Source organism: Juglans microcarpa x Juglans regia, chromosome 4D, assembly GCF_004785595.1.
Source record: "Juglans microcarpa x Juglans regia isolate MS1-56 chromosome 4D, Jm3101_v1.0, whole genome shotgun sequence".
NCBI classification, from domain to species: Eukaryota; Viridiplantae; Streptophyta; class Magnoliopsida; order Fagales; family Juglandaceae; genus Juglans; species Juglans microcarpa x Juglans regia.
In genome coordinates this window covers 32,576,911-32,601,178 of record NC_054600.1, presented here as the reverse complement: position 1 = coordinate 32,601,178, position 24,268 = coordinate 32,576,911, and the positions used below count along the sequence as shown (strand labels likewise).

At 34.8% G+C, this 24,268-nt stretch overlaps 2 protein-coding genes across 2 annotated transcripts; both read left to right on the top strand.

Annotated features, from left to right (window-relative positions):
* The first annotated feature begins 1,535 nt into the window (after nucleotides 1–1,535).
* Nucleotides 1,536–6,741, top strand: LOC121261143 (thioredoxin-related transmembrane protein 2). Its single transcript, XM_041163343.1, has 10 exons — nucleotides 1,536–1,781; nucleotides 1,890–1,934; nucleotides 2,301–2,357; nucleotides 2,739–2,808; nucleotides 3,144–3,185; nucleotides 3,365–3,438; nucleotides 5,290–5,360; nucleotides 5,510–5,595; nucleotides 5,700–5,806; nucleotides 6,434–6,741. Exons 1-10 carry the CDS (start codon nucleotides 1,626–1,628, stop codon nucleotides 6,494–6,496), a joined length of 771 nt encoding a protein of 256 aa, XP_041019277.1. The 5' UTR covers nucleotides 1,536–1,625; the 3' UTR covers nucleotides 6,497–6,741.
* Nucleotides 6,742–12,663: 5,922 nt separating this feature from the next.
* On the top strand, nucleotides 12,664–20,961 carry LOC121261142 (homeobox-leucine zipper protein ATHB-15-like). The gene is made up of 18 exons (XM_041163342.1): nucleotides 12,664–13,391; nucleotides 13,896–14,055; nucleotides 14,322–14,422; nucleotides 14,519–14,609; nucleotides 15,258–15,353; nucleotides 15,427–15,540; nucleotides 15,621–15,704; nucleotides 15,819–15,974; nucleotides 16,070–16,144; nucleotides 16,354–16,463; nucleotides 16,551–16,743; nucleotides 17,280–17,465; nucleotides 17,606–17,686; nucleotides 17,998–18,132; nucleotides 18,245–18,570; nucleotides 18,790–18,889; nucleotides 18,980–19,129; nucleotides 20,603–20,961. The coding sequence occupies exons 1-18, from the start codon at nucleotides 13,147–13,149 to the stop codon at nucleotides 20,747–20,749; spliced, it is 2,550 nt and encodes an 849-aa protein (XP_041019276.1). The 5' UTR covers nucleotides 12,664–13,146; the 3' UTR covers nucleotides 20,750–20,961.
* The last annotated feature ends 3,307 nt before the right edge of the window (nucleotides 20,962–24,268 follow it).

Below are 24,268 nucleotides of genomic sequence, written 5' to 3'. Positions count from 1 at the left end.
TAGTACAAAGAGAAAGTACATGTGCAAGACAGTGTTACATTCATGCAATAAAACATTGAAAAAACATCTATTTATTCCAGGTGAAAAAACCTCCACGCGCCATGCATCCTGGAGTTGCTTCTGATGACACATGCGACCCCCCGGCATCAGAGGCTTTGGACCCTCTGGATCTGACCCTCCATTCCATTCTTATGGAAGCGTGTGACCAACACACGCCGTCATAGCCTGTGTTGGTCTTTCGACTCAATTTTTTTCATACTGCTATCCTATGTTCCCGTTTTTCCTAACCGAGAACCAAGTGAAAGTGGACATGACAATCTCTTATAGCCAGTTCAAACCAACAAGATGCAGCACACTCCCATTTACTACAGTTTTAAGTCACAATAATATAGTTTGTTTCAACAGACTATACAAAAATCGCTTCAAGCGGCGTTGCCTAGTGGGGCATGGGTGGCTCCAGATCATTCTTCTTTCTTTTCTATGTAATATATCTGTTGGTTTTGAGATGATTGTAGCGAATTTTCACCCTACTAAAATTTGTATCCTGTAATCCTTTAATTTATCTATAAAATATTAAACTTACCTAGAAAAAAAAAATAGTGTTACATTCGTAAAAAATAAATTATAAAATTTATTTTATAAATTTATGTAATTTGATAAGATACTTTAAAATAAGAATAATCTTATAATTTAAACTAATTCTTCAAACTTGCCTCATTTGGTTATACAGTTCAGATGAGATGAAATGATATGTCTTATTGAAAGTTAAATAAAATATTGTTAGAATATAATTATTTAATATTATTTTTATTTTGAGATTTGAAAAAGTTGAATTGTTTATTATATTTTATTTAAGAGTTTGAAAAAATTATAAGGATGAAATAAAAGAGATGGTTTTGTATATTCAAACCGAGCATTAGAATATCTCCGTCGCAAAGGATAAGTATAAGGCAACGTTTAAATAGTGAGTTGATTTTAAAAGATTTATAAGCAGTAATAAAAAAAAAAAGTGGTAAAAAGTAATAAAAAACATTAAAGAAAAATAAAAGATAATGATAAAATATTAAATAATAATGGATAAACAGAACTTAAAACTTATTTGAAAATAGATCTCATCTCATCATCTCCTTCTCAAATATAATTTGAATATAAAATTTTTAAACTAATCATTACAACTTTTTGAAACTAATTATTATTATTTTTCAAAATTTTTAAATAAAAAATAAAATACAATTCAACTTTTTAAATTTCTAAATAAAAATAATATTTTATTTTTATAATACATTTTATTCAATTTTTCCTTTTTTATTTTCTAAAATTTAAAAAATAATTAACTCAAATTATCTAACTATTATTTATAATAAAAAATTATTTACACCAGCTGCTATAACTGTAGCATACTGTGTTAAGAAAGAAAAAAAAAAATATCATATAAAATATGCGGAGAGTACAACTGATATATAACCTTGCTTATTTACTATTGACGTAATTCTATTCAAATCACCTCTCACTGCCAAAATTCTATTCACAAAATGTGTTTTTTTCGTGGCGAACAGCGTGATTGAAACATCCAACCCCGACGGACAAAGGCTTCAAACAGACGAAGATCGAGCGCCAGAGAGAGAATGGAGAAGAAGCGTAGTCCGATAGAATGGTTAAACCTAATGGTCTCAGAACCCTATTATCTATTCCATTTTCTGGCTTTCTTCTCCTACTTGGTCGTCCGCAGCTCCGCTTCCCCACGTCTCTCTCCCCGCCTCACTCATCATCTCCTTTATCGGGTACTCTCTCTCTCAAATTGAGAACTTGTATTACATTTGCCATGATCTTGACCTTGGATTTTTTTAATTCCTCGACTTTTCATCTCTCTCTTTCCTTTACATCAATAGGAAATTCAAGCAATTCTGGCATTTTCTTTGTTAACTGTTATAAAGGTATGGTTTTTTTCCTCTACTTTCTCTGAGTGTTTTTATATTGCTATGCAATGTAGCATTTGGTCAATTTTGAAGAAAAGAAAAACCCAATTTTATAGTTTACAAAGTAAGGAGTCCGCATTTTACCTCTGCTTCTACTGAAATTGTCCTATGCGCTTAGACAAATGGTTTCGAAAATTATGTGGCTTTTAAGAACGCGAGTTGGAAGGTTATGGACTAAAGCTTGCATTATGATTGGATAAAGTAGCTAGGATTTTAGGAAATCTTTTTTTTTTTGGTCTGTGTCCTTTAACATAAGGATCACTTGAACTTTACCATAAGAGTTCTTGCTGGTTGCTAACTTTGCCATTTGTATGTTTGCAACAGATGGTTAGACAAGAAACCTGGGAGGCCTTTATTGCTGATATGCTGTTTTTTTCAAAGGTGGTCATCTCACCATTTCCTGTTTTTGCTAATTCTTAACATATAAGCGAGTAGATTCAATAGTTATTAGTCTGAATATTTTCTGTTGAAGTAAGAAAAGATAAAATCCAGCAAGCATGATTACAGGTTAACTATTAGTTAATGGATTAGGCGTGTATATTTAACCTTTATTTGTACAAAATACATGCTTCTGCAGGAAGGATGAATAGTTTTTTAGTGTTACTAGTAGTCAGAAAAATGTATTTTTTGACATCAATTTCCTCTAAAAAAAATTCCACCCCCCCCCCCTCCCCCCCCCCAAAAAAAAAAAAAATCATTGTCTATTTTCAGTATGGTACTTCTTATCTCATATTTTCTAACCCGAATGGCAGTTTCTGTCAGGTTTTACTTCTCGCTCTTGCTTTAGTAATGGATTACCACTTGGCACTTTGGTACTTGGGAATATTTTTTGGTAGGTACATTTTTGTATTGTATTTAAAAGCGAAAACTTTTTGACATATTTGATATTACATTTGGCCCCTAGTCCTAATTACTTTTGCAAAAATTCTTCGAATTTAATATGATTATATTATGACAGCAGTCCTCCAAACCCCTCTCTATGGTATTATGTACTCCTTTAATCTGATAGTATGCCAGTTATAAGAATTTGAGGATTTCTGTTTCAATTAATTGAATGAAAAAATAGTTAAGACTTAGAATACATGGCGAGTCAAAATGCTTACATACAAATAGATTTGATTATGTTGATGTGAATGCTTATATATTTTGTTTTGCATTTCTTTGCAGTCATATATATTCTAACTCAACAGCCTGCCTACCAAGGATTAGGTAAGGAGTAAATTTGTGTTTTCTCCCCATCTCCTCAATATAGATTAACATCAATAATATTCTTGTTATTATCATCGTTGGGGCAAGCTTTTGTTGACATGTGGTCAAGGATGCTTTGCTTCACAATGTGAGAAACTCAATGTTTGTTTTTTTTTTTTTCCATTTAATTGACGTCTTAGGTACTTCAAGTAAATTAACACCATTGCAGTTGGAAACTTTGCTGACAGAGGGGAACACATCAAGATTCTGGCTGGTTGGTTCTAAGGACTTCTCAGAATTCATATTGTTCAGAATTCATATTTTTTGACCATTTCAACTAGGCTTTCATCCTGATAAATTAACAGCACATGCAACTTTACACGAGAGGTTTCTAGAGGCATCTTTGTCTGGAGTGATTCCAGTACTTTCTGCTAGAGTTTTCTTATTGGCTAGAAACAGATGTCATTTTCCAGTTCATCAAATTCAAAACATTAGATAGACATGTAAGTTAACAGAGAGAGGATTTCGACTTCTTGGCCACCAACTTCTACTTTATATTGCATAAAAAATGTCCAATAACTGTATGAAAAGGAGGTTAGAAAACCTTGGTGAGGAGATTGAAATCCTAAGAGAGTTTAGGTATGGCGGAAAACTTGGTTGACAAGCAGTTGAGGAACTGGCTTAGATTTTTCATTGTTATAACTTATAGGTCTGGATGTTCACCTGGTAAAGCGTTTGCCAGGTCCGAAAAAAAAGTTTTGCTTTGTTCTGTTCTCTCCATACAAGATTTGCCACCAAGCTAAGATGGACACATACCTATTCTGTCACTGGCAAGCGTTTTCACCCTATCTTTTTGTAGGGATCTCCTAGGTGTTTAGTTGACATTGTAAATAGTCAAGGATATGAGAATAACACTGCACCTTTCAGGAGGCCCTCACTTGCCCATTAAGGTACAGGTCAGTCAGGCCTAGGCTATCAGATTGGTTGCTTTCTACTGCTTATTTATGATATATGATTGTTCTTACAAATACCAATCATTTATTGTCTTTGTTAAGATAAATATAAATGATCAAATCTACTTTTTCCTTTCAACTTAAGCTTTTGGGACAAGTAATGATTTCACATGGTATTAGAGCAGAAGTCTCGAATTCGAATCCTGACTCTACATTTCACCCATTTAATTAAAGATTCCACGTGTTAGGCCCACTTTTTGTGGGGGAGTCTGATCCACACGTGATGGAGAGTGTTAAGATAAATATAAATGATTAAAGGGATGCTAGGGGAATGGGATGAGATGAGAATTTTTTAAATAGTAGTGAGATAGTTTGTGAATAGTAGTAAAATAGTTTGAGTTAAGTATTTATTGGGTTTTGGGAAATAAGAGAGAAAAATTGAATAAAAAATATTATAAAGTTAAAAAATATTGTTAGAATATAATTTTTGTTTTGGAATTTGAAAAAATTGAATTATTTTTTGTTTGAAAATTTGGAAAAATTGTAATAATTAGTTTGAAATTATTTGTGTTTGAATGATGTTTTTGGGAAGGAAATGAGATGGGATGAGATGAGACTGAAATTGTTTCCAAACATCCTTTAAATCTATCTCTTCCTATCATCTTAAGTTTTTAGGACAAGTGATGATTTCATAGACTTCTTAAGATAATAATAGATTGCAAACGAGGCAGGTTCCTCAATGGGCTTCCACTCATGCCTTTCATCCCCTTATTTTCAACACTCATTTCTACAGATCCACTTGATTCCAAGTAAGGCTATATGATTATAAAAAACCCCACAGATGGGCGGAACCAGAAAATCTGGTTTGGGGGGGCCAAGTTAAAAAAAATAATTTGGGGGGGGGGGGGTGGGGAATACTAATTTTTATATAGTCTATTTTATAAGAACACATTTCAAAACTTAATTTTCATCAAATTTTGAAAATTTTGGGGGGGCAAGCCTCGTTCCGCCCCTGCCCACCCACAGAACATATAGAGGAGTTTATTGCTGGTTAACCTATTAGGTTAATACTTAATACTCAAGATGATGGTATACGTTCATTTGGTGTTTGAACTTTTTTTCCCCTCATTTCTTGAAAATTTTTTAGATGATTAAGGAACTTTATATTGCAGGTAGAATTTCGTGCATCATTTTCACCCGCTTGCATACGCACTAGCCAGTGCTTTCCAGAGCTCTCCATTACGTATGTTTTTGCACCTTACAAAGATCACAATAAAAGAAATTCTCTTCTCAGCAACTCTGAGTTGTGAAACAGTAGTGTTGTTGTGTTGCAGTAATCGAAATAAGCTGGTATCACCAAATTATATATGTGCTTATGCTTCCCTATTGCAGATACTCGCACAAAAATTTATCTTTTGGAATAGTTGATATTGGAATCTTCCCAAACGCTGCTGAAAAATTTGGAATATATCTTGGTGGTAAAATGAGATTAGCTCGGAAGCCGTTCAATTACTTTCAGTTTCACCATCTACATGTATCTTTAGTTATTTTAAGATATCGTATGGGGATTATGAACTTGCAGGGAGCATGGATCAACTTCCTACATATATCTTATTTGAGAATGCAGTTGAGGTTTCACGCATTCCACATTTGGATTCTGAAGCAAAATCTTCTCCTCCCATAACTAAGGTTCTTTCTGGCACTCATCTTAGTTCAGACTAATTCTTTTCAATGGCCGTAACCAAACCTCTCCTCTTCATCCTCATGATGTTATGGGGCTGTCAATTCTGACCTCTTTGAGTTGGTGGTCAATTTCTGTCTTTCATTTTGGTAAAAGTTTCTATGACATTTTTCCATGCAAGAGGGCTTACTGCTCTCCGCTAAGGGATTGAAATCCTAGCCCTAAGCTGTCAGACACTTAAAAAGTATGCTTTCTATTTCTCATATATTTGGGTAAGAAACACAATCTTGTGGTATATAACTTTGATATAGAAGATCCTTTTTTTTTTTTTTTTCAAGTGTAGAAGATGTTAGGGACGGAAAAGTGAAGCTCAGTTTAAAGAAAACAATATTGATGCCTAGATAAACCATTTACTTCAGCTGGATTTACTAATGATATACTGGTGTCTGAATAATTGTCGGAATTTGAAAATTGTTATGTTTACAATCAAATTACACTTAGGCCTGTATTGTGACTTCATGTGCAAGCCATAATAAGGCTTGATTTTGAAACAATCATGACTTTAAATTAACTCATGTATATGTTGAGGTGATATAAATTATTAATCATTAACAACCCGATTGTATATGTTGCAGAGACTTATATCTCGACATTTTGAGCTTGATCTGCGCCTCCTTGAGTATGTAAAGGGCAACTAGATAAATTTGCCAGTGATAGCGTGCTGTGCTGTACTCTAGGCGGTCTCCATTCTGAATGGTATGTATTCTTGACTGGCTTTGAGATGTAAAGAACACAACGAATTATTCAGTCCAGTTTTGTTTTTAAGTTTTTATTCTCCTCCTGTTGTGCGGTGCAAGACTAGACTATATTTGGAAATTGGAAAACTACAACTATTGCCTTATTTTATCCTACCATCAAGTTGGGAATTGGAAATTGATGCTGATATTGAAGTTGTTTGCTTAAACTTAAACCGACTGGATAAAAAGATTACTTGTCTTAGTTCGATCCCCATCCCCCTTTTAATTGCTTCTCAACATCGAAATGTTCAAATTTTTTTTATTTTAATATTCAAACAGGAAGGATAGCAAAATATTACAAAATGAGATGATTATAATGGAAACCTAGTAATTTAATTGTTTTTATAAAAATGTTATAAAATGAAGATAAAACCTCTAATCATTGAACCCACAATCCATATAACAAAAAGATGCAATCCATATACCACAGCTCATAATACAAACCCAAATAAAAGATAACCCACAAATCTATGCCCAAGTGGTGAAGGCCTTGGTCTTGGGGTATCACTCCCTTCAAGGTTCAAAGTTCAGCACCTCATGGGTGCAAACAATTCTTTGGGGCCATACCTCTTAGTGAAAAGTTAGTGATTTAACTAGTTATGTGTAGAGAAACTTCTGCGGGTGCAATGCACGGGATTTGAGTTTATTCTGCAGGGATGGGTCCGAAGAGCCCTGTCTTAGAGAGGTTCCTCAACATCAAAAAAGAAAAACAAGTTTGACTAGCCCAAATCCTAAAAAAAACAAAACCTAGGTAGATATTGACAACCAAAACGCTACTCATGTATTACCACATGTGAAGTCAACCAAAAAAATAAAAATAACAGAGCAGATCTAGCCAAACGATAGCATCTGCTAGTCACTAGCGGCGATGACTAGGGTTTCAGCGCTCAAAATAGAGAAAGAAGGATATACAACGAGTAGCAAGAGAGCTTTTGTGGATGATGACCTTTGATAGTACTGGCAGCGATGGTTGTGGTGCGAGTGTGTTTCGGGGGGTGGGATTGTGGGGCTGAACTGAAGAGTGAAGGAGTGATGATAAAAATAAACACGAGAAAAAAAACGAAGGGGTTGCATCTTTGCGATGTAGATTTTTTTAAAAATAAAAATAAACCAAATATCAGCTTTAAAATCGGATACTTAAGTTTAAATCTCGTATCTGGATTGGGTTATGGGGCTCACCCAGCCCCATAAATTGATTTAAGGTTCCAATCCGAAACCGTAAATTGATTTAGGGGGCCAAAAATGGTAAAATACAAATTACCAAAAAAAAAAAAAAAAACAAAACAAACAGAGAGGAGATAAATTTCAAACACATGCACAAATTTCTCTACAATACACAAATTCAAAATTATTTCCATCCTCCATCTCCGATTCAACCCATCCATTCTCCAATCTCCAATTCAAAACTAAAAAAACAAAATCTTGGGTTTCAGATTTCTTACCTTTGAGTGGTGGCAAATGCGAAGTTTCAAAATAAGTTCAAATGACGGTGGAGTGATTGGAGTCTTGGTGGTGCTGCTCTTGCAGTCATGCTAGAGAGAGAATAGATCAAGTGAGAGCGACTGAGAGAGCGCAAGAGAGATTGAGACAGAGAGTGAGTGAGAGAGAAGAGAGTTTGAGAAGGACGTGGGGCCACAGGGGGAAGGGGGGATCTTAACTAAAGTCTAAAAGTGAAACGGTAACGTTTTACTTATTTATAGGTTTTTTTTATATATATAATTTTAATTATATATATATATATATATATATATATATTAATCGAGGCGGGACTTTGCCCCTCCGTCTCCCACCTCTGTAGATCTTCTGGGGTGTGGACGGCCCCCTAACACCTTACTTGAGTGGACTGGAACTCCCGCCCCATATGGGCAGGAGCGGGGTGAACGGGGTGAGGCCCTGCTGCCCACCTTAGACTGGGTTATACCATTTATACAGGTTCAGACCAAGTTGGAGAAAAAATCTGGCCTAGATTAAGGTTCGGTTTGTATTCGTAACCCATCTCAATTCATTTCAATTCATCTCAACTCATTTCATTATTATTTATCAATTTTAACTCATAAATTTTACTATTATTCATAACTTATCTCACTATTTTTTATAATCTATCTCAACTCATTTTAATTTATCTTCGAATCCAAACGAAACTTAACAGTCTTCGCGGCTGGAGCATAAAGCCATGGGCGACCGACGAAAAGTGCTTGTTGCATTCACGCTTCAGAAGGAAGCTGCCACGTCAGAGGCGCATGATGGGACACACCGGACCGGCTCAAAGTTAATTTAAATAATTAAAGAGAAAAAAAGAGACAGAGAAATTTGCATCGGAGAAGGTGCCGCCGCCGAATATTCAGCTTTGCAGATTTTATATTTTTATTTTTAACAGCCTGTGGGCTGTGAGGAGTCGCCGTATAAAATCATGAACAGCCCCAGCTAGGGCCTAGGTGGGCCCATTATCTTTTTCCTCGCCGCTTTGTAGGCCCACCCTGGGGGGCCCTCCTCCCACTGCCACTTTTCCACCTCCTTTTACTTTTACTTGTGCTTGGCGAATGTAGGCCAAAAAAAATAAAAAAATCGAACCGTCCCAGGCGTGCCTTGGCCTATGAGCACACATTGTGTGAAAGCTGTCCATGGCTCGTGCATCATGTGCTAACTATGACATTGGTTTTTTGTTTTTTTATTTTATTTTTTTTGTTTGGTTTTGTTTGATTTTTTTTTTCTATGAAATTGTTACGTAATTAATCATCTGCGAAGGAACAAAAACACAGCCTTTATAACAAGTATTTTATATAACAATTCCCGTTGCTCGTTTGTTTCCTTCGATTTAATTTTTTTAATAAGCAATTAAGGGTAAACTAAGAGTCTTAGACGAAAGAAAAATCAACTATTTTATTTTGGAATGAAGAAAATCATAACTAATGTCATATTTTTGGATTTCAAAAAAAAAAAAATGTCATATTTGTGCATGGAAAATGATATTATATCTTTAAATTTGTCCCTTCAATTTGACCACTCATGTGTTTTATTTTATTTTTTAATTATTTTTACTTAATAGTTAAAGAAGTGAGTATTAGTGTATTGATTTTTTTATTATATTTAAAAATATTTAAACATGTTTATAAAATGTTTAAAATAATAAGAAAAAAGTGCAATTTACATTAGGGTGCACCGTTTTGTTTAGATAATGAGTTGATCTTAATTTATCTTATTTTATTTCATCTTATTTAATCATTATAATTTTTTAGATTTCAAAACAAACTCAAGGACATATTAGCACTATCCCGTTTGTGCATATATACATTGACATGATCGAAACATATTAAGAAATTGAATTAAAGGTTTGGGCCACATAAGCGCGAGAATAGGGAATGGAGGGAGAGGGATTTACGTCGGCCAAGTGACATATATCATATATGTAGATGTCTATGTCACTCTACGCTTTTCAAGACTCGGGGGAGAATGTCTCGTTGCTACGGATTCCGACATGCCCCTCAACTCATCTCTTTATTTTTTTTTTTCTTTGTTTTCGATGGGAAGTTTTACCAAATGATTTTTGTGAGTAGGAGCGGGTCATGTTGTTCTTTCCACAAAAATACAGTAAATTTGGTAAATTTTCCAAACTCCCGTTTAGAAATTAATCTTTTCTTTGTTTCCTAAGCTAACTATAACCGTTTGTTCATTTGTCAAGAAAATGCTACATCTCTTGAAAAACTGAACATTAGATCCAAATTAAAACTTATACTAGGGGAGGTTGAGATAGTGAGTTAATATGAGATGAGTTGAGATGAAAGTTAAAAGTTGATTCAAATATTATTTTTTAATATTATTATTGTTTTATATTTGACAAAATTGAATTGTTTATTATCTTTTATATAAGAATTAGAAAAGTTATAATGATTAGATGAAATGAGTTAAAAGACTTTTATATCCAAATCATATCTTAGATTTTCACTATGAATACATATCTCTCGTCATCTCGCATCTACCTCATATTGAATCTTTTTGTATAATCAAATTTTAGAAGTTGACTCAAGTGATAAAGACTTTAATTTTACAAAAAACTCCTTATCAAAGCCTATGAATTCTCAAAATTAGTTGAAACTCTATTCTTAGACACCTACTGCCAATCAATTTGTAAAACTAGGCATCACATATCAAATAGTTTTAATTATTAACAAAACTCGATTTAAGTCAAAATCTTATTTAAAATATAATTTGAGTCTAATCTTTTATTACAATACATGTCATGTGCTTCTTATAATGAATCTAATCTCAACGAGTATTAGATTTATCCAATGAAATATTTATATTACAATTTGATTTAGATTTAATTTATGTTAGATATAGACTTATTGAGTGATAAATATACGTTTTTTATACCTTATTATAAGAACGTATTTCAACGAATCCGTCTAATTAAAAAAAATAGATACAAATAAAACCTTGATACTAAGATTTAAGCTTAGTTAGGGTTGAATATCATTATTCTCAAAATCTTTCTTAAAGAGTTTTAATAGGTGATTTATCCTTCTAGAAATTTATTTAGAACACGGTAATGGAGGAAAAAGGAAAGGTTGAAGGACGACTTGGGTGGGTGGTTGGTGAGGAAGCACGTTGTAAAGTGGAAGCGCAACCTCACGCGTGCGGGGCCCACAAAATATGACCCCACGCCAAAGATATCAATTTTCTTGTATATAAGTCTGCTGGCGTTTACCTCACGCTAAGCTACACTTAGCAGCGGACACCTGTCATTCTCTCACTGCCATTCAACCATCCTATTGGTTGACGCTTTTTTTCTTTACATAATTAAAAAATATAAAAATAAATTCTACTGGCGGAACTGGCGGAAGATGTTATCTCTTTTACCGGCCCACATCCCTTTTGTCACCGCTGTTGACATATTGTTAAAAACAAAAACAAAACAGACGGGAAATGTTTTGTCTTATTTTATTATTATAATTTTTATATAAAATATAATAAATAATTTATTTTTTTTTTAAATTTTAAAATAATAATATTAATAAAAAATAATATTTTATTTAATTTTTTAACTTTCATCTAAAATTATCTTATACCATTTCACTGTCCAAATCGCATCTCATTCATCTTCCAACTTTTTCTTTTGAGTTAGCCATTGATGTCGCCACCTTCTCTTTTAAGCCCAAATCTGGACTTTTCGTAAATCGTAAACCACTTTATATAGGTCAATCTTAAGTAAAATATTCTCCGGTGCCAACAGATTTACAAAAAAAAAAAAAAAAATGCAAAACGTTTTCAATTCTTAATTAAACGTGTATTTGGGTCTATCTTTGGATACTGAACATCCAAGAATTAAAACTCCCACCTAAGTTGGTCTGCCATTTTCTATATTGTTAACCAATTGTTTTGCACTTGGATGGGACTCTATACATGGTCTTTTTTCATTTTCCTTTCAATTTTGGGAGGGTTTTGAATTTGATGGAAGTAATGGCCGAGACAAACTAGCATTGACTTGTAATCTTAGCTAGGGGAAAAAAAAGGCAATCGTCGACCCATTCAAATCTTCTAAGATGGTTTGAAATGTGTACCCATTTGCTACGGTCTTGAAATTATAGGTATAATTAGGCATACATGTAAAAGTTGGGTGTTTCCAAACTTTTACTACTCGAGCAGGAGGTTAAGACCACGGGCCGGGTGACTTATTTTGGCACGGAAACGACTAGATCTCTCAATCAATTGCATCAAGAAATTAAAGGAGGATGAAAAAAACATGTTGTACTTATTCAAAATTCTGCATTTAAAAAAAAAAATACACAAGGTAAAAGAAGATGAAGATGGTTATTTATATATTCGATCGATATGTATATATATATATATTATGTACGAGATATTTCGTACGTATGTATATATGCGAGATATTTCGTACGTATGTATATATGCACGTATCAGCTCTTACGTGAAGTCGATTTACGTGCTGATGAGGGGCGTTGCCGTCCAACATGCTCATATAATTTACGCGCTGTGAAGTTGGAGACTGGAGTCTCCGAGTCTGGATCTATTTATCTATATTCCCTCACGAGAGAGAGAGAGAGAGAGAGAGTGTGTTGGACAGTGCGAAACAAACGAAAGGAGTTGAAAGAAAAGCAGCAGCAGCAAAAGCAACAGGCAAACGCTAGACAGCAAAAGATTGCAAATCAAACAATGATGTGAAAACAAAAAAATGGTCACTGCTTATAATTCTGTCTGTGTCTGGTATCTGGGGTTTCTCGTTCCCAATCATTCTCCTAAAACCTCAAAATATACCCATCCCAATCTTTTTCCTCAATAAAAACAAGAACTACTGAACTGGTGCAAAGTCTGTCGCCTTCAGTGCCATATATAACTTCCATGGCTCCACGGACCTCTTCCTGAGATCTCTTCGCTTCTTCCCTTTTCTTTTTTACTTATTCTCATAAGCGTATAGGCGAAACCGCGCGCAGACGGTAAGCCTATTCTTATTAGCAATGGAATCTTAAAAAATTGTTTTTTCTTTCTTCTTCTTCCCCCGAGTAGTTTTGTGTTTTGATTTTGTTCCTCCTTAAATGTTGGTGAAAACAAAGTGTGCGGGGATGATGGGTGTGAGTTCGGCCTGCAAGGATGGAAATAAGGAGGGACTGGATAACGGCAAGTATGTGCGGTACACGCCTGAGCAAGTTGAGGCTCTCGAGAGGCTCTACCACGACTGCCCTAAACCCAGCTCCATGCGCCGCCAACAGCTTATTAGGGAGTGCCCTATTCTCTCCAATATCGAGCCCAAGCAGATCAAAGTTTGGTTCCAAAACCGAAGGTATCGTATTTTTCAGAATTACAACGGTTGTTGGCTTTGATATTTGTATATTGGATAATATCACACAGCTTTTATCTTTAATTAGCAACGGACATGGGAGAAAAAGTAAGGACAGGAAAAGTGTGAATGCGCTGCTTCATCAAGTTCTTTTGCATCTCATATTTCCATGAGATGCAAAATTCACCCTGGATCCGGAAAATGGTTTCCTCGTATCACGAAGAGATTTTTTTTCCATGTGTTCTAAATCCCCAGGTTGTCGAGGAAATTGAAGGCACCTAAAGGAAATCAAGTTTTTAAATTTACGTGCGTTTTTGCGTCTTCTTTATGTTTGTTAAGAAATTATCATAAATTCGTATCACGTCTTTGGAGGTCTCAATTTATAGGGTCTCCCAAGCCGAGAAATTAATGAATTTTTTCCCAGCTATATGAAGTAATCAAGTTCATTGAGGGAATAGTTTGCTCGCCAGCATCTGGGTAACGTTATATGTTTCTCTACTGGCACAGATGTAGAGAAAAGCAGCGAAAAGAGTCGTCTCGCCTACAAGCTGTGAACAGAAAGCTGACTGCGATGAATAAGCTTCTGATGGAGGAAAACGATCGGCTGCAGAAGCAGGTGTCTCAGCTAGTCTACGAGAACAGTTATTTCCGTCAACACACACAAAATGTACGGAATTCTAAACCAACCATTTATTATCATTTTCTGTCTATTGGGTTCCTTGCTGCTAAAAAATGAAGGAAAAGAGAAATATAATTATAATATTTCAAGCTTTCGTTTAGGCTTATAGGGTAATGAAATTGAAAATTCATCACTTAACAAGCTAGTTGATTCTTTTGGTTTCATTTGTCCTGTTATTGTAAAACTAAACCCCTGTTGGTCTAATTTTATGTTTCATAAACCACGAGTTTTGAGTATGTATCCGTGTCTTGCAGACGACCCTTGCCACCACGGATACGAGTTGCGAGTCGGTGGTGACCAGCGGTCAACATCATTTGACTCCTCAGCATCCACCAAGGGATGCTAGCCCTGCAGGGTTAGTGGGAATTCTGCTTCTTGTTGCCTGACGTTCTTTGTGCTCTACATTTGTCGTGTTTGTATGGATTTGTGAGATTTCTTGTATGTTTTCTAGACTTATGTCCATTGCAGAGGAGACTTTAACAGAGTTTCTTTCAAAGGCCACCGGAACTGCTGTGGAGTGGGTCCAAATGCCTGGGATGAAGGTGACTGGAGCTCTCTTTGCTATGATCTTTATTCAGTGCGGTTGGACCTTATTTCAATTGTTCTTTGTCATTTTCAAGATAAATTAATAGAATATAAAAACCTCGCTGGCCCTCTAAGCAACATCTTTCATATCCTAATCTTTTATTCACTAAATTCTGCCTTTTACAACTTTTCCACTTTTTAAAATAATAAAGTAGTATTGTTGTCTTATTGAGCATAGCGATCAAATGTTACTTGCTTTATTTCTTCTACACTGTTGTCTATAATTTGAAAAAGATATTGACATTCAAAGAACAAGTTCAATAAATCTACAATATCTTCCCCCACCCCCCACCAACTTTCCTTAACTTTCAACTTCTGTAATAAAGATCGAGTAGAAATAGAGTAATCATCCCAGCTTTCTCTTGAAGCATCATCCAAACATGATAATTTCTTCCCTGACAGACCAGTAGCTCCTCGATCTATCTTGATATATCATATATCATCTTCTTTGCTTCCTCTTTTGTCCCTTCTTGAAGACAATGAAACTTTAATTTACATTTTTTTATCATGATCGATGTGCCAATTCAGACCATTGTTGAAACTTTTCGAAATTTCAGTTCTCGAATTCCTGGTACGTACGTAATTTTCTAAATTAATCTCTGCAGCCTGGTCCGGATTCCATTGGAATCGTTGCAATTTCTCATGGTTGCCCTGGAGTGGCAGCACGTGCATGTGGCCTTGTTGGTCTTGAACCTACAAGAGTATGTTCCTTGTTGTTAAACGTTATTCTGGTTGGGGATTTATGGAAAATTTAACTGACTACATTTTAAACAGGTTGCAGAAATCCTCAAAGATCGGCGTTCATGGTTCAGAGGTTGCCGAGCCGTGGATGTCTTAAATGTGTTGTCCACTGGAAATGGTGGAACCATTGAGCTGCTTTACATGCAGGTATGGCCATCATTTCTGATTATACGGGTAAATTATAGACTTGTTGAACAAACTTTTAAGATTTCACTGCCTTCATTTAGCTATATGCACCTACAACTTTGGCACCAGCTCGTGACTTTTGGTTGCTGCGCTATACATCTGTTGTGGAGGATGGTAGTCTTGTGGTATGCTACTCATGCTTATTCTCTTATGAGTACCAATATAGGTTATTTTCTTGTTTTCCCCACACCATACTGTCCGAAACTTGCTGCCATTAATATGAATGTGTGGTGTCTTAGGTCTGTGAAAGATCACTTAACAACACTCAGAATGGTCCGAGCATGCCATCGGTACAACAATTCGTAAGAGCAGAAATGCTGCCAAGTGGGTATCTGATCAGACCTTGCGAAGGGGGTGGATCAATAATACATATAGTAGATCATATGGATTTAGAGGTGTGTAAATTTTCTTGCTTTTTATGCTGATGCAAGCTCATTCCTTTGGATGAAAGTATTGCTTCATAGTTTGACTTGATGTTTCCTTAAACTAGCCTTGGAGTGTACCTGAAGTGTTGCGCCCGCTTTATGAGTCATCAACACTACTTGCTCAGAAGACGACGACGGCAGTAAGAATTCTTGTCATATTATAATTTTGAATTTACATTCTTTTCTGTTTGAATGAATTGGACCAACAAAATGTTAAGCTTTCGCTGAGCGATGTCTTGCTTTGCCAAAGAATGGTGCTTACCATATAACATTTTGGGGAGGGTTGATAGGGTGTATCAATGACTGCAGCCATCTCGTGCTCTGTTATAACTTTGTCATTTTCACTCAGGCGTTGCGTCATTTGAGGCAGATCTCTCAAGAAGTTTCTCAGCAGCCAAATGTCACTGGTTGGGCAAGAAGACCTGCAGCTCTACGTGCACTTAGTCAGAGATTGAGCAAGTACTACTTTTCAGTTTTTATTCAAATTCCTCGTTTGAATAATTGTCACCTTAGATATTCGAGAATCTAACAAACTCTAATGTACAGGGGGTTTAACGAAGCAGTTAATGGGTTTACAGATGAGGGATGGTCTATGCTAGAAAGTGATGGCATCGATGATGTTACCATTCTGGTGAACTCATCTCCAGCCAAGATGATGGGTGGAAGTCTTTCTTATGCCAATGGATATCCTTCTGTCAGCAATGCAGTTCTATGTGCAAAAGCATCCATGTTAGTACAAGTAAGGATTACATTGGACCCGGAGAACAAGGAATTTGCTCAAAATTTACAAAATTAAAGATATTTTCTTATTTGATTTTATGGCCGTAAAAAAACACGTTGGGTAAAAACATAGACTACTTTCTGTTGGTATGTATAATTTCTGAGTGAATACGGTTTCATGAGTGCCCAGATCCTACAAAATTTGTAAGTTTGTCAAGCAAATTAGCTTGATTTTGGGTATTAGGGAAATGATGAAGGACAATTTTTTGGGCCTACCGTGTGAGGGTGCAAGTAGATATGAATTCAGGCTCTGAGAAATAAGGACATTATGGCCCTAGTTAAGTTAAACACTTGACACATTAATATAGCCTATAGGTAGGTAAACCCCCTAAAAATCCATGACCTTAAAAAACTAGCTAGGTATCTCATCTGCATTACAGTGGTAGATGTGGAAATTTCATCGTCAATCCAAAGGACAAGCCTAGGATGTAAAACATCAGTTTGTAATCTTCCTAGTATTTAGTCTTGACTCACACTTTCTTTCTTTTCTTGTAGAATGTGCCACCAGCGGTACTTCTTAGATTTCTACGAGAACACAGGTCAGAGTGGGCAGATAGCAGCATTGATGCTTATTCAGCTGCTGCCGTTAAGGCTGGTCCATGTAGTTTACCTGGAGTTCGTGCTGGAAGTTTTGGGGGTCAGGTCATTCTTCCGCTTGCTCACACAATTGAGCATGAAGAGGCAAGTGATTCTGCTCTGTGCTAAACTACATCCAGAAATATTATCAGCTTTCGTCTCTCACGCCATTATTGTGGATCGTCTTGAATTTGCTGTTATCTGATTGCTTGCCAATTTAATAAACTTTGAGTTTCTTAAAACAGTTTATGGAGGTCATTAAGCTTGAAAGTATGGGCCACTATCGAGAGGACATGATTATGGCTGGTGACATCTTCCTCTTGCAAGTAAGTATTGGTTTTCTTTCGTTCATTTCATTCTCAAAGAAATTTCCTTACTTAATTACTTACAAGGGTAGGATTATTGGAATGTAATCAACGCTATCTGTGTAATAGCACTAGGAGTAAGCCTCTCTGTTTAAAGGTTTCTGCTTTTCTTCTTACTTCTAGAACAACAAAACTTGATTTTCTGATGAGATTCTTAACTCGGATTTTTGGATTAGCAAGTTAGTAATTTTTACGTTGTAGTTGGCATACTGAATTCTCTTTAACTACATTAACTTCCAAGTGAAATTTTTTGTGATCGCATTTTTCTGCAGCTTTGCAGCGGAGTGGATGAGAGTGCTGTTGGCACATGTGCCGAACTAATATTTGCTCCCATTGATGCATCTTTTTCTGATGATGTACCTATTATACCCTCTGGTTTCCGCATTATTCCTATTGAGTCTGGAATTGTAAGTGTTTATCTTTAGATGATATAACCTCGTCCTTTTTCATGGCTTTATTTTTTGCATTATGCTTGAGTCATGTATATCATACTAATTATTTCATTTAAATATAATGCAGGATGCCTCCAGTCCAAACCGCACACTTGACCTTGCCTCTGCTCTTGAAGTTGGACCCACTGGAAACAGAACATCTAGTGAAAACTCTGGTAAATCTGGGAGCACCAAATCTGTGATGACAATAGCATTCCAGTTTGCATTTGAAATCCACCTTCAAGAAAATGTAGCGGCCATGGCTCGACAGTATGTCCGGAGTATAATAGCTTCAGTGCAGAGGGTGGCATTGGCGCTCTCTCCTTCTTGTTTGGGTTCTCATGCTGGATTTCTGTCACCACCTGGCACTCCTGAAGCTCAGACACTTGCACGATGGATCTGTCACAGCTATAGGTGTGTTGATTAAGTCTTGAATCATGCATTCATAGTCTTTTGTATGATATTCTGGACCAAGTCAAATTATACTATATAATTTTTGAACATTAGTTAACTTAGCTGTAATAACAATAAGAAAGATGAAATGTGATATATGTTACGTGTTTCTTTTTCTTAGAAACAAAAGGTTAGATGTTTATTATATATTCCTGTGTATCTCAACGTTGATCTTTACAGGTTGTATCTAGGGGTTGAACTGCTTAAAAGTGAAGGAAGTGAATCCATTCTCAAAACTCTTTGGCATCACTCTGATGCGGTCATGTGTTGCTCTTTGAAGGTATTTCTTTTATACTCAAGGTTTGCATTATACTCTTCAGAACACTTACTGTGTACACTGGAAAGTTGATCTGTTTTATATTTTATACAGGCACTGCCAGTATTTACATTTGCGAATCAGGCTGGTCTTGACATGCTTGAGACAACCTTGGTTGCACTTCAAGACATTACACTGGAAAATATTTTTGATGACAATGGAAAGAAAACCCTGTGCTCTGAGTTCCCACAGATAATACAGCAGGTAAAGTGTTTTAAAATATCCGAAAACGTCTAAATTTGTTTCGCTAACAAAGAAAAAAAATCCACTGGAATAAAAAATAATGATTATAAAAAAATGAAATTCCAATGGTTGTTGGGGAGACAGGAACGCCAAGAACAGAGTGAAGTATTATATACTTGTCCTTTTGTTTCATGATCTTAAACCAACCACCAGGGGGAGAAAGCAAATTTCTCTGGTTTTATGGAAGGGAGTGATGAGCATAAAAACCTGACTGAAAATTTATGGTACATGACCACATGCGTATATGTAGGGGTGAAACAATTTTGGTTCGGACAGGAAAAACCGACCAGACCGGACCGAATTTTGGTGTGGGCGGTTTTGGTCCACAATGTGTCGGTCCGGTCCTGGGGTCTATAAGTTTTGGACCTAACTGGACCGAAACCGACCGATTGAAATATTTATTTTTTAATAATATAATATATTATTTTTATATAGTAATTATAATTATGTAATTTTCATCTAATCTATTATCATTGACTATATAAAATGTTAAATAATATATGCTATCAATTAATAATATTGTATCATATATCATATGATAATATATGTAGATACATATTACATTCATACATACTTTACTATTTACACTTAATTAAAGTAATTAGGTAATTCTTTTTTAAATACCTAAGTTGCAAATAAGCATGAATAATATATGTACAATGAAATTATTTGATATTCATTAACCATATATAAAATGTAGGACATTATTAATAATTATGCATATTATAGAGTAAAGTCTAAGTTAGTAAGTAGTAACTATCAACATTATAAATATAATTATAACTAAATATTTTTTTTAATGAGTTAGTTATATAATCCATATTAATAATTCACTTAATTTTAATTTTAGTAATTAAAATTAATTTTTTTATTAATTTATTTGCAAAAAAAATGAAAAGAAAAGAAAAGAAAAGATGAAACAAAATAAATAAAATAATTGGGCCGGACTAGACTGACAACTAACAGTCTGGTCCGGCCCATTAAGGGTGAACAGTCTGGTCCAGTCCGAAAAAATGATGGACTGAAAATTTCGGTCCATCATCCCCAGACCGGATCGGACTGATTTACACCTTGTTATATGAGACTAGACCTTTATCAATTCAGATACAAGGGAGAATAGGAGACTGACCAATACAAGAGGGTTGCAAGGGAATCATTTTAGATATGCCTGAAAACCCTGAAGGAACCACAGGATTGACTTTCTTGCGTCACTGCAGAAATCAAGATCGACCTAAGGAAAAAAGTATTCACCTCGATGTTAAGTGAGAGTAGAAAAACAGTTTCCTTGAAATCTGGATGGAGTTGCCCTTCATAAAGCAGAGAGACAAGCGTTATCACTTTCATCTGAAATATTGTACCAAGCAGCTACACTTGTTATCTGAGAATAGAAAAATAATCCCTTTCCTTTTTTTTTTTTTTGGCACATGGGAGCAGGGTTTTATCTGTCTTCAAAGTGGCATTTGCTTATCTAGCATGGGGAGGCCAATCTCCTATGAAAGAGCAGTGGCGTGGAAGGTATTGAATGAAGAAGAGAATGCTCACTGTATCTGCTTCATGTTCATCAACTGGTCTTTCGTCTAAAACTTTGGAAACATAGGATGCAGAAAATTTATTAACATATATTTTCAATCCTACCCGAAACACTTGAATGCCTTTGTACTGTTATGAACATGCTGCACCGAAGTGCATCTGTATGTGGTCCCATTTTTGGTAACTGTTTATCATATATTTTGCCATATTTGTGAATCCGAATGTTATGCGGCTAGGAAAAGCATTACTTGGTTGGCGTTCCACTTCCTCCTCCTTCCTTCCAGTTATTCAATCAATTGGAACTTGCAATTACCTACTGGAACTTGACAAGCTGTTTTTCATGTTGAGTACTCGTGATATCCCAAGTGTAACTTATAACACCTGTTTAACATGCATTTAATTAAGCTTTACAACAGGCGTTCATGACCTCGTATCATTATGAGCATAACATCCATGTTTGTTTACACTTGGATAGGCGTACACGACCCCTGATGGCTGTAAATACTGTAAAATATACGTGTTAATGATTTTCTAAAGAAGCGAACCGTCTTCATGCACAGGGTGCACTCATGCATGAAATTTAATCAATTTTGTGTAACCAAACGAAGCCTTAATAGCTTCTAAATTGATTAATCAGGCCTATATAGTTCATACATATCTTCAAGTTTCACTTTCATCTCCATGCATTTGGTGTCGAGACAACCAATTAATGGCATGCATGCCAGACAATTAAAGCAAAAGGCCAAACAAAGTGGATCGATGTGCTTTTGGTCTCAAAGTGGACGTGCTCTGGTCTCGACTCTCGAGATCGAGACGTGCCAACTGGTCCGAGAGATTCAGATAGCACAAATTAGTGAGAATTTCAGTAGTTTTTGGATTAGAGGGAGATTGCAAAATAATATATAAATGCAGTACATATCAATATATGGGAGGTGACCCATTTCAATAAAAGTGGTACGCCTGAATTTCCATATATTTTGTTGGGTTTGGCGTTACTATTATTATTTATTGGCATGCATCGGGTTGCAAAAATAAAATTTCGATTACTCCCCGACAAAGAGACTAAACCGTACGTGAACTTATAATAATTAGAAAGGAATTTAATATTCTAATTACCAACGGTCACAAATGTGAGCCCTGTAAATAGCTTTGGTAGTATTCCATTAGATCTTGATCACCGACATCTTTTTTTAGAACATGATTAAGGGTAATTAAGGTCATTAATTAATTACGAAAATACTTGATGTGATTGATTAATAGGTTTCATCAATTAAATCTCTAGGTATCTCATGATGAAGACTGCTCATATGAAAACACTAGCGACGATCATAGTCATATTTAATTAGGAGATTTCAACGGCCATCACGTAATTAGGTCGTCCGTCCTTTCAATTCCCATTCTTTCAAAGGAAGAAGAATGTGAATCCAACAACATTCCCATTATATAATTACGCTGATCTCTATCTCTCAATGCAGATCGATGATCCTATAATACTGGTACGTACCCGTCGGTCCAATTCTTTTATTCTTTAATTAATCCAGAACACCATACATATACATATATATATATATACATGATTTAAATATATATATAAAATTAAAATTTATTGAGGAAATAAGCTGCAGTACTTTAACCTTATCTTTTACATGCAGTACCCACCTGCATGCACGTTGATTGATGTCCAATATATTGTTATGAGCAGGGGCGGACCTACCTTATGTCTATTTTTAAAAAACATTATGAGCAGTGGCCATGGCCCCTCAAAGTTTTTAAAAAATTAAAAATATACCTTATATTTTATTTGTAATTCTATAAGTATAGTAAATGCCCCCCAAAAAAATTTACAATCCCCATATGTTCTTTAAAATTTTTAAAAATTTCAATATGCCTAAAAATATTTTTCTTCAATTTTTTTCCTATAGTTCCAAAATTTTGAATAATTTTTGTATATTATTTATTTTCAAGGATATGGCCTCACCAAAATTAAATTAAAATTAAGATTAGGAAAAATAATAAATTTTTTAATATGAATTTCCAAGTTTTTTTTGTTATAGAATATTTTTTGTTATAAAATATTAGACTTCTTAATATAGAATCCAAAGTGAAAATATAAGAAAAATCATTTAAGATTGATAATTTACATGAAAAATATTTGAGAGGTTTTATCCTCTAGACTTCATTGAGCATTATATGTTTAATGTGACACGAAAATATTTAGATTTTGCATGAAACTTGATAAATTAGCTAAAGTACTAGAATGAAAGATGACATTTTAAAAGATCACTTGATAGTTTTATGAAGGAAAAAACTTCTAAATATTTCATTATAAAAAAAATAAAGGATTAATATTATTCCATGAAATATTATCGTCAGAAATTTGAAACATATATTAAGTTGTGTTTTTTAAAATTTTATTTTTGTGTGTATGTAACAAATTATTGAGATATGATTTTATATATAGTATATTTTTATGATTTTTTAGTTTTTATTTTATTTTATATAAATGTGTAACACAATAAAAAAGTTGGCCCCCCATATAAAAGTTATTAGTTCTGTCACTTGTTATGAGTAATGTTATGTATAATCATGAAGTAAATAAGTATCGTATAATTATTTTAAAAAATAATAAAATTTATTATTAAAAAATTAAATTTTTTTAATATAAATCTCGTATTCATTATTTTTTTAAAAATAATTATACGATAATGGTATATAATTACAACTTTTATTTCTCTAATGTCGTTATTTGATCCCTGCTTTATAGTTTCAATATTAATCAGGATAAATAAATAATTAATTTGTGTCTTTTCCCAAGGTGGAGGAGCAGCTAGCTTGGCACGCTATGATGAAAATGGAGGACAGGTAGGGTCGTCATTCTCTGTAATTTGTACATTAGCGCGCGGCAATCATAGCAAGCTGGGAGATCGATGGCCTTTGCTAGCTTTTTCCCAAAAGCAGGCCTATAATTCCACGGTACTACTTGTCAATTTAATATCAGCTGGGTGATCAAAATGTTCCACAGATTTCCCTTAGAATAATTGACTTCAAAAAATACTAGTCTTCCCTCTCTCAACCATGAGTTATATCATCATACCCTAATAAATGATCTATTCCTTCCAACCTACCCATTATACGATGAATCAGCCACATGACCAAAAAGTCACGATTTTAACATTTTCTCACCGCCACTATATAATATACTTTATAATTTGTCTTTGAACTTAATGATGATCAATGTCCCTGACAAAGTCGATCGGCCAATTACATATCATGCTTTACATGAACAGATAAGTAAGTTGAGAGCGATCTTTCATTTCGACCACTCGGCCTTCCACCATCCAATTAATGGACCCTTTTATCACTAGACTCGATCTACTACCCTCCATGCACATTAAGTGACAGGTTCAATCCAGCTTACTCTTTATATGAAACAAGGGCTTCAGTTTCCTACTCCACACTACCGATCATCATCCATCTTTCGACTACTTCAATCCCGTCACTTCGATCGTAATATCCGAATCTAGTGTCATTTCCATTGATATGGAACATATCAACATGATCAATTGCATT